Source organism: Eptesicus fuscus, chromosome 8 (genome assembly GCF_027574615.1).
Source record: "Eptesicus fuscus isolate TK198812 chromosome 8, DD_ASM_mEF_20220401, whole genome shotgun sequence".
NCBI lineage: Eukaryota > Metazoa > Chordata > Mammalia > Chiroptera > Vespertilionidae > Eptesicus > Eptesicus fuscus.
The window spans coordinates 9,384,211-9,402,450 of NC_072480.1; the positions used below are offsets into that span (position 1 = coordinate 9,384,211).

The 18,240-nt window shown below is 41.5% G+C and overlaps 1 protein-coding gene across 2 annotated transcripts in view; it reads right to left on the reverse strand.

Moving 5' to 3' along the window:
* Nucleotides 1-18,240, reverse strand: part of LRCH1 (leucine rich repeats and calponin homology domain containing 1) — a 225,996-nt gene that overhangs the window by 113,995 nt on the left and 93,761 nt on the right. For both annotated transcript variants that reach the window (XM_054719758.1, XM_054719757.1), the window contains exon 2: nt 15,137-15,281. In XM_054719758.1, coding sequence (XP_054575733.1) covers nt 15,137-15,281 — 145 coding nt within the window. The remainder of the gene's footprint in view (nt 1-15,136; nt 15,282-18,240) is intronic.

The following is an 18,240-nucleotide window of genomic DNA, read 5'->3' on the forward strand; positions in this document are numbered from 1 at the left end:
TAAAGAAAAATAAAAAAACACAAAAGGATGGTAACTAACATCAAAAGTGATTTTTTTAAAAATACAAAATTAAGACAAACTCCTGAATGAATAAAGGAAAACAATGTACAAGTTTACAGTATTATGAATTAAAATGGGGAACCAACTAAAAAGGCAGTAAAAACTTTTAAATTACAAAGGCCTTCCCTTATTAAATATTTAGTTGGTCTCCTGGAAATTTTTCTAAATATTTTTATGGTTATGACATTGTCTTAATGAGTATGTAATGCAATGAAGCACAATGTTAAACAGGATAACAAATGTGGAAGTGCTGAGCAAGTCATAACATGCCAAGAAATTCCACTAATTTCTATTATTTATATTTATGAAACAGTGTGACCTGTTAAATCACTTTGCTACTTCCTATCTAAAGTAAAGACTGTTGAAGGGCTCAGAAATGATTATTTCAAATTCCCACACATGTCTAAGTTCTTTTTTTTTCTTTCTTTCCCTCTTGCTTTGTACAGTACTTGTTATGAACTTGGTAAACTACAATTCTGTAGAGGAAATATAAAAAGTTGATTATTGATAAAATGGCAATGTTTCAAAGGGCTTTTGTTTGTCTAGTTAGAAAAATAAATGTAATTTGCAGGTTGTTCATTTTGGGCTTGCAGAAAAAACTTTGAGAATTACTATAAACAAGAAAAAACTATACAATAAATTAGGGGTATGTCTTCACCCCATTTTAAGAAAGCGAATCTACAGCACAAAGATCTCAAAAACTCTATTAAGATCAGAAGCAGAACTGAAAACAGTGATCTAGCTATCAAAGTCATAATGTCCCTTTTGTGTCTCTCCGGGTTTGTGTGCGCGCGCGCGCGCGTGTGTGTGTGTGTGTGTGTGTGTGTGTGTGTGTGTGTATTTTTTTTATCAATACAACACTGATCTAAAACAATATCTGTAATCAGGTGATGTGTATAATGGAAAAACCCTCTTTGAAAGCCTTGCCATGTATAGGCTATATTAAAAGAAATGGGATCTGATAAGGTTCCACCTTAAAAACAAATGCCCAGGAGCACACAAGAAAAGGCAAGGCTTAAATCATACCTGATGGCCACTGCTAACTCTAACATTGGACAAAAATATTTTCAAATTTTAAGATAATACTTCCAAATACCTTGAATTTTAGTGTCCTCCTGTTGATCTGTCATTTCACAAGAAAATCTAGCTACCAAAAGCCATAAAATATATAAAGTATTCTTATTTTCCCTTGGAATAAGATAAGATCTTCATTAAAAGATGTAGAATTTACAAGTTTGTCTTGAATTAAACAAAATTCCTCACCTTTTCCATGTTAGGAAGACAGCATCAATTTTATCAGTTTACAGAAAGAATAAATGCTATCTTATAGTTGAAACTTTCCTCAGAAATGTCAGTTCAAGGAGACTTAGGGATAAAATTTAAATTCTTAGAAACAATGAAAAATAATTTTCATTCACAACAAAAAATGTAAAATTTGTACTATCTACCACAACTCTAGTTTACAGGATGCTTCTTCCAATCCTTCAAATAGAGAGCTACATTCTGAGGATTAAAGATTATTTCTCAGAATGACCACTCCCACAGGAATGTGGAGATACAGGTTACACAGCCATCAGGAAGTTGGCTCTTTCTGCACATTGTTTAGCAGCCAAAAAGGATGCCAAGCTTCTGAAAAAGCAGCCAAAACAGATTCCTTTTTATGGTGTGATAGCATTTTGTTCAAAAAACTGTTCTCTTCTTTATAGGCAATGTCTCAGAGAGATAAGGGGTTCTAATCAATAAACCAGCTCCTGGCTGTGTACTAGTATTTCACTCTCGGAAAGTAAAATCAGTCACTGAGAGTTCTGGAAGCAACATGATCAAGGCTGTAAAGAACTTTCATTTGTTGGCACCTTCTATTCCCGAATGTCTCTGAGATGAAACTTTAAAGCTAAGGTCCCTATTCTTAGAATCACACCATCCCTAAGGTTGCCAAGAGTTTTGCTACCCCGAGTTAGTCTGTTTTCCTAAGGTACATTTTTTTCCATGAGTCTCATCAACAGCAACCTCTCCATGTCTTGAAATAGATTTTAAACTTTGTGAGGCTTTCCTGTGTAATTCAGGTTCAAAATGTTTGTTCCTCTATAGGAATAAGTCTTGCTTAATCACTTTTATTGTTCCTGGCCACATTTCTTGGTTTAAGACACTTTGTAACAGGAAAAGACACAATGGCACATAAACTAACATAACCTAATATAGCAAACACCAAGAAGCAAAGATTAAGAGCCCAGATCATTCAAGCACAGGCTACATAAACAACAATAAATTAATGTTCCCACAAATATGATAATCCGATCATGTGAAAAAAATGTAGAAAATGTGTTTTTAACTGCATTGAAGATATTTTTTTACATGTGCTAATTAAGCCCATATCTAGTCTAAGAAAGGAATTGGGTTCCTGACACCAAGCAACCATTTGACACTTAAAGATAAAATCCCTGAGAGAGCCTCTCAGCCAAGAAGTTGGGAAAGCAGTGACATATCACCACCACCATCATCTCTGTTGCTATTATCACCATCAGCATCAAATATTCATGTCTTTGCTCTGCTGCAATACCCAATATATGCCAGAGGGTATACTGAATGGTAAATGTTTCCCATATGGCATCTCTCCTACTTTGAAATATACAAAATTAGCAATTTTTACATGTGATTTACTTAAAAATAGAAAAAAAATTTACTATAGTGAGACCATGTTTAATTTTAAGTATAGAAATATGAAATCTATGAAAGTTTGAAAAGTAGCTTCTCTTCACTATTTCATCTAACAATTTTTTATTCCTATTTAATAGAAATGAGTACTTCATATAAGTACTTCAGAAAAGAAAGTGTTTTCAAGTAGTTATATCTAAAATTTTATTAACTTGCCTATTTGTTCAAGCTGTTTAAGAATGTGTTGTCTTTGATTAGTCCATCTGAAGTGAGTGCTCAAAAATAATTTACAGTATTTCTTTAATTTTCTGTAATTTATATATATTTCCCCACCATACATTAGTGACAATGTCATGATTTGATTATATACTATCTAGAATATAAGCTTTCTTTGACATATTCTCCCATTTATAACTTCATAGACAATAAACTGGATTGGAGGCAACTCAGAAGTTCTTTTACAAGGCAGTGTGTTTGCAGCATCTTTGCTTCTTTTTTCAAATAAATGGACTAACAGCCTCTCCTTCACAGGCCAAAAGTCCACCTAAGTCCATCATATCATGCCTCTTCACCAAACTGAAGAAGAAATATATTTTACTCTGTTGATTTGATTTTCACGAGGGGAGAAAGGACATGAAAAGGCTACCACGCCAATGTTGGTTGTTGTGGAGGCGGCGTATATCATGATCACAGACAGCACAATATTCTAAACTCCTCCTGGTTACCAGCTGCCGGGTGGCTGGGAATGGGTGGTAGTGTCAGGACGGGAAGAACTCACACAGACCACCCACGTATCATGTGGATGATACTACTCAACATCTTAGAAGACTTGCCATTTAATTAGATGCCACTAATATTTTCCAGTAATCCTATATAATAATAGAGGAATATGCAAATTATCCGGGACACTCACATCACCACCGTTCAGCGGGGTGGGCTGGGCTGTGGGGCCGCGGGGCGGGACTCCGGGTCTCACACGATTTCGTCCCGCCCAGGCAGACTCCCCCATGGCCCGCGGCCCACAGCCAAATCCCGATGCGGACCTGGGGTTTACTAAACTTTACTGGAGCTGCTCCCCACACCCCAACCCCCTGCCCCAGGACCGCGCTGCCTGTGAGGGTACCTGTGGGCTTAAAAACAACAATCCCTTCCGGTTTAGACATCACTTACTTGATAAAACATTTCTACGTTTATTAGCTCAGAACCTCCTCATGACAACCCAGTGAGGTAGGCGGAGAAGAGATTACTATTCCCATGGTATAAGCGTATGTATTCAGAAATGAGGCTCAGAGAGGAAAAGTGTCAAGCCCAGTGGTTCCCAAGGTGCAGCACATGCCCCGGGGGGGGGGGGGGAATTTGATTTTAAGTGGGGGCAATTTGAGAATGAGTTAACAGTGAATTTTTTGCATTTCTTATGGTTCTAAGGGGCCTCATCTACAGCGTATCCTATATAATAAAAGGCTAATATGCAAATGACCGAATGGTGGAATGACCTGTCACTATGATGCACACTGACCACCAGGTGGCAGACACTCAACGCAGGAGCTGCCCCCTGGTGGTCAGTGTGCTCCCACAGGGGGAGTGCCGCTCAGCCAGAAGCTGGGCTCATGGCTGGTGAGCACAGCAGCAGTGGTGAGAGCCTCTCCCGCCTCCATGGCAATGCTAAGGATGTCCAACTGATTGCTTAGTGGGCCTAAGCCATCAGTCAGACATCCCCCCAGGGCTCCCGGACTGCGAGAGGGCACAGGCCAGGCTGAGGGACCCCCCGCCCAAGTGCACGAATTTTGTGCACTGGACCTCTAGTTATTACATATTTGTCAGTAAACATGTGACAGTCACCTACTATTTCACAAGCTACAAATAAAAATTTTAGGTGAATATAACAGTCTCCCTCAAAATTACTCCCAGAGAAATAAGTCAATTTCAAGAGTTCAATTCTTAGAAGACATGTTTTAACTAAACCCAATATTCAAACAGGAGTTAAAGATCTTATAATTGAATAAACAAGATGACCACCTCCTGGCCACTTTAAAGCTTGCCTTATGTTACTATTTTATGTTCATGCAATAAATTTAATAGGTGTCAAAAATAATTATACATGTATATACAGTCCCTGGCTTTCAAAGAGTTTAAAGGATGTACATACATCTTTTATATACCCTGATACAATACCTCTGAAAAGTAAGAGATACATTTTCTTAATTTTCTCCATTTAGTTAGCAATTCCTTTAAAGATTCATGTCTCAGCCTTGGCCAGGTGGCTCAGTTGGTTGTGGGTTCTATTCCTGGTCAGGGCACATATCTAGGTTGTGGATTCTATCCCTAGTTGGGGCATATACGGGAGACAACCAATCAATTTTCTCTCTCTCTCTCTCTCTCTCTTTCTCCTTAACATATCCTCGGGTGAGGATTAAAAAAATAAATAAGTAAAATATAAAAAGTCATGACTCAACACTAGGGAATATGTCTTAAAATGTGGTAATAGAAAAATAGATGTGAGTTATCAACGTAAACTGTAAGAATTTTTATGAGTTTATTTGATCCAAACTGATTAACAATTGCCAAGAAGCAAAAGTTCAACAGACTGAGAAAATGCTCCAAAATATGGCAGTTTTGCACCTTATTTATACACTAGAGGCCAGGTGCACAGATTCGCGCACCTGTGGGGTCCCTCGGCCTGGCCTGCAGGGATCGGGCCGAAACCAGCTCTCCGACATCCCCTGAGGGGTCCCGAATTGTGAGAGGGTGTGAGCCAGGCTGAGGGACCTCACCAGTGCATGATTGGGGCTGAGGAAGGAGTGCAGAAGGCTCCAGGGTGTGTCCAGCCCATCTGGCCCAGTCCCAATCAGCCAGACCCCAACAGCAAGCTAACCTACAGGTAGAGCGTTTGCCCCCTGGTGGTCAGTGTAGGTCATAGCGACTGGTCGAACGGTCGGACACTTAGCATATTAGGCTTCTATTATATAGGATTACAATCAGAGGAGACATAAGTAGGTTACATAAAATCCACTGGTGATAGATTAAGGAGGCTGGAGAAAGCAAAGCAAAACTTGGAAACCTCTGGGATTGGATAAAAAGTAAAATGAATAGACACATACTTTTTTTTACAAAGGATAGTTAAAAGTTAACAACTAACATGATAACAATAATTATGAGGAATTTTGTGGTCTCTGCAGTGGTGGAAAATTGTGCCCTGAGGAGTCTGAAAAAGGAAATTACATTGACATTCCGAAGGTATATTATCATTGATGCAAAAAGACAACAGACAGGCTCAGTTAAGGTAAAAACTGACCTTTGTCAAGGAAGACACTGGCCTAGGAATGACTACCCGCCATGACTCACTTGTAGCTAGGAAGTTATAATTTCAGACCATCCTATGCAGTTATTTCAGGTCTGAGTTCGTAAGGCCTGCCCTGCTGGCCTCCCCAGAGCTTGTCAGGTTTAGTATGTGGCCCCTTTTTTGTCCACAGAGCAAGGAAAAACAAAACAAAATACAAATGACCTATGTAAGTGCGAGAAAAGACAGAGGCAAATAAGAAATTAAACAATTACAGACAGAAAATAACATTTAAAGAGTTGGGTGCTTTAAGGTCCCTTTGTTAGGGGCAAATATAGAATACTGGAGACTAGCTTTGGTTATGGGAAATGTGAACGGAAGGAGCCACATGCTAACCTGACGAGCTCAGGGGAGGCCTGTGTGGCAGTCTTGCAAACTCAGAGACCTGAAATAACCACAAAGGATGGTTTGAAAATTAAATATTTAACTACAAACAGGTTATAGTGGGCAGTCATGTCCTAGGCCGATATCTTCCCTGACAAAGGTCAACTTAGATCTTCCTTACTGAGCCCATTTGCCTTTTTGCCTCTAAGATAACATATCTGTGAGATGTCTGGGTAACTTGTAACTTCCTTCTTTTGCTGGAGCCCCTGGGGCACAACCAAAAGTGGTGGGCGCCAGGACAGATACTTCAAATTCCTTCATTATCATGTTAATTGTTCCTGTACCCATCTAAGTATGTGTCCATCATTTTGCTTTTTATCCAATCCCAGGGGTTTCCCACCGTTTGACTTTATCCCACCTCCTTAATCCATCACCAATGAATTTCATGTAGCCGACCTATGTCCCTCCTTTGATGGCAATGTATAAATACAGATGTAACACACCATTTCTTCGGAGCATTATCTCAATTCATTGAGGTTCTGCTTCCCGGCATATGTCGACATTTTGGCTCAAATAAACTCACTAAAATTCTTTACAGGTTTTAATGGTTTTTTTCGTTAACAGAAATATTAATCATGCTATGTTAACCATTATTGCCTTGTGTTATTAAAGAAAGAACATTCTGGCCTGGCTGGGAGTTGTATGCCCCCAGGACCTGGGAGTCAACCTTGGAATATAGTCATTCTCATTCAAGAATTGCCTATTATCATGGAAAGATTAACAACCTTGTTGCCCAGACAATGGAGCCCCTTCCTCCCCCCCTCCCCTTCCCCTTCCCCTTCCCCGCCCCCCAGTCTCCTACTTCCCCAGGCCTGTAATCCTTACTTCCCCATGTAATCCTTGTCCTACCCTATATAAGCAGCTGGTTTATGGGGTCCTGCAGAGCAGATTTTTGTGGGTGACCTGCTGCTCTCCCATACTGCTGGAGATATTGGAATAAACACTCTTATATGATTCAATCCTGTTTCTGCTTAATTGGCTCAAGTAGCGACAGGCAGCACGGATTCATTGATTGTCTGGTTACACCTTTACTTCTTTATCACTTTCAATTACCCAGGAATTCATCATAAAACTCTGTTTACACCCTAGCCGGCTTAGCTCAGTGGATAGAGCGTTGGCCTGTGGACTGAAGGGTCACAGGTTCGATTCCGGTCAAGGAGGTATATATGCCTGGGTTGTGGGCTAGATCCCCAGTGGGGGGCGTGTAGGAGGCAGCAAATCAATGATTCTCTCTCATCATTGATGTTTTCTCTCTCTCTCTCCCTCTCCTTTCCTCTCTGAAATCAATAAAATATAAAAAAACAATAACTGTTTACTATACACCTACCATACATCTCCTCTTTTTTTTTTTTTTAAATATATTTTATTGATTTTTTACAGAGAGGAAGAGAGAGGGATAGAGAGTCAGAAACATCGATGGGAGAGAAACATTGATCAGCTGCCTCCTGCAAAGCCCCCACTGGGGATGTGCCTGCAACCAAGGTACATGCCCCTGACCGGAATCGAACCTGGGACCCTTGAGTCCGCAGGCCGACGCTCTATCCACTGAGCCAAACCGGTCAGGGCAGCCAAACCGGTCAGGGCTCATCTCCTCTTCAGCCATCATCAGTTTCAATAACTTCTCTCTGTTCTTGCCCTAAAGGATCTGAGAACCATATTCCAATATGTTCTTTCTACCATTCTACTCTGAACTAGGCTCAACATTCAAATCATACCAGAACCAACTTTATTAATGTTTTTAAAGCATAATATAAATTTTGAAATTAGGTTACCTATTGTTTGTAGAATTTTATACTTTCTATCATCCCAGAAGAAAAATGTCATCTATACCCAAAAGTTTCTCAGTGCATATGGACTTAATGCAAAGCTAAATCTATTTATGTACATGCAGAACTGTTAGAGATAAACATGTCACAGCAAAACAGGAATAGGAACATAAAGTAACAGAGTAATATTCCCATGGGATATTTCCCCTACACGAATTGGGATTAGAGGACAGATGTTTTAGGGAGATGGTGAACCAAAATCTATAGACTCCACTGTGCCAGCTCCATCAGGCAATTCCAAGGTAATTAACATTCTGCTATAGCTGAAATAACTCGATCTGTTCTTATGCAAGAAAACTCAAATTAGTTTCTAGTTAGATAAACCAGAACCAGGAGAAATGAAAGTTCAATATATAAGCTTCTAGATTATCCTAATAGGGTCTTCTTTAAGAAGAAAAAGAACCAATAAAAAATAGGAACAATAAAATGGCAATAAATACATATTTATCAACAACTGAATCTAAAAATCAAAATAAATGAACAAGCAAAACTTACAGATACAGAGAACATTTTGATGGCTGCTAGATGGAAGAGGTTGGAAATACAGGTGAAAAGGGTGAAAGGATTAAGAGTACAAACTGGTTGTTACAGCTAATAACCATATATGGTGTCAGATAGGTATGAGATTTACTAGGATGAAAACTTAGTAAGTTATGTGGGTATACAACTGAAACTAATATAATATATGTCAATTGTAATTGAAAAATAATAATTGATTAAAATAAATAAATAAATCCTATATAATAAAGAGGGAATGTGCTAATTGACTGTCATGCCCTCACAAATATGGCGGTGCCCACAGCCAATAAGGAGGGAATATGCTAATCGACTGCCCTGCCCTCAAAGATGGCGGTGCCCACAGCCACAAGATGGGGCAGCAGGCGTGCGGCACGGCTGGGCCCACCCCCAGGCTCATCCGGCCACTCTGTGTGCCTGCCTCTGGAGTCCCCCAGTCCCCTCCGCCCCCCCAGCCACCCAGGGCCAGCCCAAGGCACAGGCAAGCCTCAGATGGCGGCTGCCCAGCCACCCAGGGCCGCCCGAGGCTCAGGTAACCAGGGCCGGCCGAGGCTTGCACTGCTGGCAGTGACAGCAGCAGAGGTGTGATGGGGGCATCGCCTTCCCCGGATCACCAGGTTGTCTCCCACTCCTGAGGGCTCCCGGACTGTGAGAGGGGGTAGGCCAGGCTGAGGGACACCCCCTACAGTGCATGAATTTTCATGTACCGGGTCTCTAGTAAATAAATAAAAGTCTAGGCTTTTGAAATTTAAAAAATAAAGTTGGGGGCATAAAAAACATGTTAAGTGGAAATTATTGCAAACCATTATGTACAATGTGACATTAATATTGTTTTTAAAGCACTAAACAATAACACATATTATTTATGGAACTATACATACTATGTGGAAAAAGCACAAAATATATTTGGGAATAACACACTCCAACTACAGGATAGCATTTACCTTTGGCAAAGGAAGAAGATGGGTGAGATTAAGGGCAGAATCTTGCCTGTATCTGATATTTGATTTCATTGAAAGGGTGAGAGGAAGAGACCAAGTTTTTCATTTAAATAGTGATACACTTTTACACTCAGACCTGCCAATTTTATACCTACTTTAAAGTAAAATTAGCTTTATTTGATTATACAAAAATTAGTGATCCATAATCTACAAAAAAGACTGGGTACAAGTTATACCTTGATAAAGTTGATTTAATAAAAACTGGAGACAGGCTCTTTCCAGCCAGTGCCAAATCAGGGGCATTTTTGGGGATAACTGGTACAAGTGAAAGGCGTTTTTAGAAGTGAAATAGGCAGGTTTAGGAAATTTTAGGAATTAAGGGGTCCATGGAAAACACAGGGCTACAGAGATGCAAAGGGTACATTTCCATAAGACAAGGGAGCTGGGAGCCACAGAAGTTACATTTCCATAAGGTAAGGGAACTGGGGGTAGCAAAAGGTACACATTTCCAAAACAGAGGGAGGAAGAAAGCCCAGAGAGAATCCCATATAACAAAGAAGTAATATGCAAATTGATCATCACTCCAACACACAGGATGGCTGCCCTCATGTGGGCACAAGATGGCCAGCAAGCGAGAGCAGTTGGGGGGGACCAGGCCTGCAGGGGAGGGCAGTTGGGGGGGGGGCAGGCCAGCAGGGGAGGACCAGGCCAGCAGGGGAAGGGCAGTTAGGGGTGAACAGGCCTGCAGGAGGAGGGCAATTAGGGGCAATTGGGCCAGCAGGGGAGCAGTTAGGTGTCAATCAGGATGGCAGGGGAGTGGTTAGGAGGTGATCAGGCTGACAGGCAGAAGCAGTTAGGGGCAATTAGGCAGGCAGACAGGCGAGTGGTTGGGAGCCAGCAGTCCTGGATTGTGAGAGGGATCCCAGAGTGGAGAGCGTGCAGGCTGGGCTGAGGGACACCCCCCACTCCCATGCACAAATTTCGTGCACCAGGCCTCTAGTAGAACAATAAGGGAGAAGGAGGAAACCTCACCTACTTCATGTGAGACTTGAGCTCAGGAGTTGCTATAGTGACCAAATCAAAGGGGGATAGTGACTAATCAGAGGGGATATTGAGGCACAAAAACAACCTGTAGCCTTTATAAACTGTGGAAAAAGGAATTCAGTGAAACTCTTTCCCCCTCCCCTCGTGGGAGTCAGTGCTTGTTTCTCAATAAATTTCCACCTTTGCTATACCATCTTTTGCCCATGGTTTCATTCTGTGACTCCACCAGACAAAGAGCCTGGGAACCATCCTGCTCAGAGAGACACCGTGTGTTTCCAATCCAAATTTCCCATTTCACAAGCACCGTAAGACCAGAAGCAAGAGAAAGCTCACCATAAGAAACAAAAATATGACCTGAGACACCCTGCTGCCAACATTAAGATTGGCCTTTGCCCATACACTCAGTCCGTATGTGGGGTGGTAACAAGAAGTATCAAACCTTAAGGCTGGATGTAGGCAAACTTCTTCTGGGGCTCAAGGGTAGTACTTGAAAAACAAGGATTACTGATCTTGTCTACAATGCATCCAATAACGAACTGGTCCATACCAAGCCCCGAGAAAAGAACTGCATTGTGCTCATTGACAGCACACTACACCTACAGTGGTATGAGTCCCACTAGGCACTGCCCTTGCGCCACAAGAAGGGGGTCAAGCTGACTCCTGAGGAGGAAGAGATTTTAAACAAAAAATGATCAAAGAAAATTCAGAAGAAATATGCTGAAAGAAAAAAGGATGCCAAAATCAGCAGTCTTCCAGAGGAGCAGTTCCAGCAGGGCAAGCTTCTTGCAAGCATTGCTCCAAGACCAGGCCAACATGTCCAAGCAGATGGATATGTGTTAGAGGGCAAAGAGCTGGAGTTCTATCTGAGGAAAATCAAGGCCCAGAAAGGCAAATAAATCCTCTTCCCTCCTATCTTAGCACATGTAACGAAGATGTTTATTCTAAAAAAAAAACCAAAAAACTAAAAAAAAAAAACACACACACAAAAAACTGGTGACAAGAAAATGAACTCCAAATTTCTGAAAAAGCAAATAACTACTGGGAAGTTGCTATTAGAATAGTTGAAGCCTTGTGTGTATGTGTGATAATATAAATATCCCAGGACCAATGGTGTGAATGGGAAGGTGGGAAATTTGAAAAAAATGACATTAATATCTGTTAAGTCAAAATTATTGCAAATGGTTATGTGCAGTGTGACAACATTTATGTATGTTTTAAAAGCACTAAATAATATCACATTGCTAAATTGGAATGGTGGGAACTTGAGCACCTATTTTATTATTTTCTACTAGAGGCCCGGTGCACGAAATTCATGCACGGGGGCCCGGGGGGAAAATGTCCCTCAGCCCAGCCTGCACCATCTCCAATTTGGGACCCCTCGAAGGATGTCCGACTGCCCATTTAGGCCCCAACCTGGTGGAATCAGGCCTAAACGGGCAGTTGGAGACACATCTCATAATCCAGGACTGATGGCTCCCAACCACTCACCTGCCTGCCTGCCTGATTGCTCCTAACTGCTTCTGCCTGACAGCCTGATCATCCCCTAACCACTCCCCTGCCAGCCTGATTGAAGCCTAACTGCTCCCCTGCCAGCCTGATTTCCCCCAACTGCCCTCCCCTGCAGGCCTGGTCCCCCTCACCTGCCCTCCCCTGCAGGCCTGGTTGCTCCCAACTGCCCTCCCCTGCAGGCCTGGTCCCCCCCAACTGCCCTCCTCTGCCGGCCTGGTCACCCTCAATTGCCCTCCTCTGTTGGCCCGGTCCCCTTAACTGCCCTCCCCTGCTGGCCATCTTGTGGTGGCCATCTGTGTCCACATGGGGGCCATCTTGTGTGTTGGAGTGATGGTCAATTTGCATATTACTCTTTTATTAGATAGGATAAGTTTGAAATATTTCATAATTTATATTTTTAAACTAAATTTTAAACAAGGAAAATAGACAGGGTAGAGTTAGTAAAAATGTCCTTTCTGATTGGTGTTTCAGGCTTCTTAGGATATATTCCTAGAAGTAGGATTACTGGGTCAAATGGCAGTTCCATTTTTAATTTTTTTAGGAAACTCCATACTGTTTTCCACAGTGGCTGTACCAGTCTGCATTCCCACCAACAGCATACAAGGGTTCTCTTTTCTCCACATCCTCGCCAACACTTGTCGTTTGTAGATTTGTTGATGATAGCCATTCTGACAAGTGTGAGGTAATAACTCATTGTCATTTTAATTTGCATCTCTTGGACATTAGTGACTTCGAGCATTTTTTCATATCTCTCTTGACCTTCTGTATGTTCCTAGCAGTGCAATTTACAATAGCTAAGATTTGGAAACAGCCCAAGTGCCCATCAGCAGATGAGTGGATAAAAAAGCTATGGTACATCTACACAATGCAATAGTACGCAACAGTGGTTACAATGGAGGAACTCTTACCCTTTGCAACAGCATGGATGGACCAGGAGAGCATTATGCTAAGTGAAATAAGCCAGTCAGAGAAAGATAAGTATCACGTGATCTCATTTATATGTGGAATCTACTGAACAAGATTCAGAGACATTGAAGTATGGATCAGATTGCCAAATTTCAGAGGGAAGGCAGGGGTGGATGGGGAGAGATTAACTAGGGAATTTATATGCATATATGCATAGCCCATAGACACAGAAAATAGTTGGTGAAGGTCTGGGAGGGGTGGGTGTGGTGTGGAGGGGGACGTCAATGGAAAAAAAGAACAACAAAGGGGACTGCAAAGAGAGCAGAGCAACAGAAGACCCCTAATTCTCAGTGGTCAACCCTCCCCCCGAAAAGAACCAAAAAAACCCACTAAAAATTAACTGACATTATCTATCATAATTTAACGCAATACCTGGTTCATTGGGAGTTTTGCATTTTAAGCTTATCATATTTGTTACACAGCACAAACCTTGCTAATCAGGTGCTACCTTTTGCATATCAAGATAATGCAACTGACACCAATGGAGTGAAGGCTAGGCTCAGGCTTGAACTTTGGAATCTTGTTTTTAGAGTACAGATAGATTTGATAAAAGAGCTCCCCTCTCTCTCATAACATCCCAAATGTGAGTCAAGGATTTAGAAGACAAGGAGCCAAAATATAGCTAGGACAATTGACACTCACAGCAGCAAAGTCTAAAACCTATGCCTTAAAATAGCTGCTTTTCTTAACTTCAGGGCTATTCAAGGGCATTAATATATTACACTGTATTGTCCATAATTAGAGAGTCAATACAGACCACTGACGCATTTAGCAAACACTGAACTAATTTAATGGTCTATAAAGACAGCAAACTTTCTGTCTTGCTGGACTTGCTCACTGTCCCTTCTAAACTTTTCAGGTGACCGTAAGTGAACAAGCTCAGTGAGTACTAGGTAGCAAATACAATGGTACCAAGAACTCCCAAAGACCATCAAGGCCCCAATTTGTCCTAAATCTCATGTTCTTGTTTTACTTCCTTTCATCTTCCTCCTCCAAAATCTACATCAATACCTGAAGACAATATACCAACAACTTTCCAAGCACCAAAGAGACAAAAAGTAGCCTGGCCAGTGTGACACAGTGGTTGAACGTCATCCAATGCACCAAGAGGTCACCAGTTTGAGGGCATATGTCTGGGTTGTGCTCAATTCCCGGTAGGGGGCATGCAGGATGCAGCCAATCGATGTATCTCTCTCTCTCCCTCACCTTTCCCGTCTTTCTAAAATCAATAAAAACATTTTTAAAAGAGACAAAAAGTATGGGGAGCACAGGAGACTTAGTTGGAAAGTCTGTAGGGAGGACTATCCAAAAGGTCGGGGACCTTAGAGGGACCTTGCTGAAGGTGGCAGACCCTGCCTTGACTTTTCCAAACAAGTCTGAGTCCCTGGGTGTTTACCGGAATCTTTATGCTTAGTCTTTAGGTGTCCTTGCTTAAAGGGCACTGCAGACACATGTGTCCCCCCAAGAATACTTACCCTACTAAAAGATAAAGTTTATCTCAAACTGCTTTTACAATAAAAGCCTGAAGAGGCAGGTAATCGAGGCTGTCTGGTTCCTTTAGCCAGGCAGTCCCTTAGCTCTCTTTCACAGAGAACCTGTGTCAGAGTAATCATACATCCATCACTCAGAGTCTGCTGATCAGCCCCGGCAAAAAAGTAGAAATTATATCATATAAATTATTTTTAAAAAGCAAAAATATCTTGTCATATTAACATTCAGAAAAGTCTAGGACCAAAAACAGTATTAATGACACTACAAATGTATTATAGAAGATAGTTCATAAATGATCTTTGTGTGATTTACTTCAAAGGGTGATCAGCAATTGGAAAGAGAAAAAAACTTGATATAAATAAAAGCATATTTTTACTTGAATTTTACTACAATCTTTATAGTTAACCTACCTCAAGTTTAAGTAAGTCAGCATCTGCAGATTAACGATGGCCTCAGGAATGACTCTGATACAATTATGATACAGATTAAGAATTTCCAGTGATACAAAGTGGCACAATTCCATTGGAACTTCAACCAGTCTGTTTTTAGATAAATCTATGAGAAAAGGAAAGAATATCTTGTCAATACATCTTCAACATTATCTAATACAATCTTATCAACTACCATACTTTTTTCTTAACATCTTTTAAAACAATCATTATAACCTACACTTAGATCAACATTATCATTTTTTGCACCACTGTTTGTATGATGTTGTGATCTCCATTTATTAGCATATTAGTCCAAGATATATGATAAAACAAAAATACTACTGAAATAGTTTTAGCTCTCTATATTAATTTTTAAATTCAAGCTAGAAAGAAGGGTGACTGAATCAATATTTACTTTTCACTCTATCTGAAAATTATTTCAAAGTTAAATGTAAAACTGTATCCTTTATTATATCTGAATACATATAACTACCACATTTAATTTCTTCAATTCAATTTTGCATTTATAACGTGTTTTCTCTCAAAATATGACTTTTATATCTTCCCCAAGCAAACATATAGTAGATGGTAAACAAATATTTCTTTTTTTAAAATATATTTTTATTGATTTCAGAGAGGAAAGGAGAGAGAAACATCAATGATAAGAGAGAATCACTGATTGGCTGCCTCCTGCACACCACCTACTGGGGACTGAGCCTGCAATCCAGGTATGTTCCCTTGACCGGAATAGAGCCCGGAACCCTTCAGTCCACAGGCCTATGCTCTATCCACTGAGCCAAACGAGCTAGGGCAACAAATATTTCACTCACTAGGATTTCTGAGTGCCCACCATGTACAAGAAGGAGATAAATCAGTTGTACCCATTATGGACTGGCACTGTGTCTGCCACATGACCTGCAGTAAAAATGGGTTCTCTTGGCCAAATGTTCTCTTGGTCCACCAAGCAATGTAGACACACATAAGGTGTATAACGTCACCATTTCAACAATGAAAATATAGAATAGTCCTTACTGTTTAAATCTGGGAATGGTATATTTCAAATACCATAAAACAATGAATATGAAAAGAGCCACCATTCTCAAAAACAATAACAGATCACCTCATACTTTATTATGAGTGACTCAATCAGTGTAACTTGAAGATGTTTAGTAAATAACATATAATGTATATTTAAGGAACTGCACTACACATACACACACACACACACACACACACACACACACACAACTTAAATAGGTCAATACTATAATGAAACAAAATTAAAAGAGATACCTTCATGACTGTCCTTCCAATGAACAAATACATAAGTAAACAAAAACAGGCCTAGCTGACTTTAGGGGGAATTCTAAGAAATTCTAAATGGACAATTCTAATAATATTTAAACTATTTGAAACCATATGAAAAAAAGAAAAGCACCCAAATTCTTATTTAAGCAGTAAGATATAATATTGATACCATTACTTAATAAAGAAAGTACACAAAGGGAAATTAAATGAGTATCCTTTCTAAGTATTGACATAAGTCCTAAATTTAAAAATTAGCAAACAGCCCTGGCAGTGCAGCTCAACTGGTTGGAGCATTGCCCCATACACTGAAAGGCGGAGGATTCGATTCCGGTCAGGGCACATATCCAGGTTGCAGGTTCAATCCCCAGTCAGGCCATGGATGAGAAGCAACTGATTGATGTTTCTCTCTCTCTCTCTCTCTCTTCCTCCCTCCCTCTTAAAGCTATTTTAAAAAATTAGCAAACAGAATTGAGCACTACATAAAAAGATTAGCATACTATGACTAAGTGGGATTTATTCTAGCAAGATCAGTATTTCTGTATTATTTAAACAATACACCACATAAACAGAGTACAAGTGGAATGGTACATGATCATCTCTATACGTACTAAAAGATATATGATAAAATCGTCATTCTTTTTATAAAATAACTTCATTGTTTTACATATCATAATCTTGACCCATTTAAAGTGTACAATTCAGTGATCTCTAGTAATTTTACCAAGTAGTGCATTCAGCACCATAAATCAGTTTTAGAACAGTTATATTCATTCTTAATGCAATCCTATATAATAAAGAGGGAATATGCAAATTGACCATCACTCCACCACAAAAAAGTGGCGCCTACAGCAGAGGCGGTGGGGTGGGGTGTGGAGTGGTGGTTTCCGTAACACAAGATGGCTGTGCCCACAGCAAAGGGGTTTCCGTAACACAAGATGGCTGCACCCACAGTGGAGGCCGAGTTCCCGTAATAAGCCTTAAGGAGCAATCAGCGGGGACCTGAGGCTGCGCCCCCCTCCCCGCCCCTGTGGGGCTTGACGGGGACCTCAGGCTGCCCCCCCTCCCTGGCGCCAGGCCCGGGGCACCTGAGGCCACACGCCCGGCCCCAGCACCAGGCTGGGGACCTGAGGCCATGCCCCACCCCCACAGCACTGGGCCAGGGGACCTGAGGCTGCACCCCCTGCCCTGGTGCCGGGCCAGGAGACCTGAGGCCATGCCCCTGCCCAGCAGGGTTTGACAGGGGACCTGAGGCTGCAGCCCCCTCCCAGCGGGGCTTGACGGGGGACCTGAGGCTGCGCCCCCCTCCCGGCACCGGGCTTGACAGGGGATCTCAGGCTGTGTCCTCCACCTGGCGGGGCTTGACGGGGGACCTCATGCCCTGGTCCAGACCCGGGGAACTCAGGCCACGCCCCCAGCCCCAGTGCCAGGCCATGGGATCTGAGGCTGCGCCCCCCGCCCTGTGGGGCTTGACAAGGGTGGGACCAGCGGGTCTGGATCTAGCCCAATGGGTGGGGACCCGGCCAGGTCTGGGTCTCGCGCGATTTTGAGGTGCACGTGGGTGGGTGGGGACTTGACTCTGGGCCCCATGGTGCGCCCCAGACTCTGACAGGAGGAAGATTTTCATATACATTTTACTAATTTTCTTTCATCTCTGACACTTCTATTACAGAGAAAGGGCAAATAGCAATATTAAAATATTTCCTCTAATTAATCCCCTTTTAATGTGCACGAATTTCATGTACCGGGCCACTAGTTGCTTAATTAAAGAAGAACAG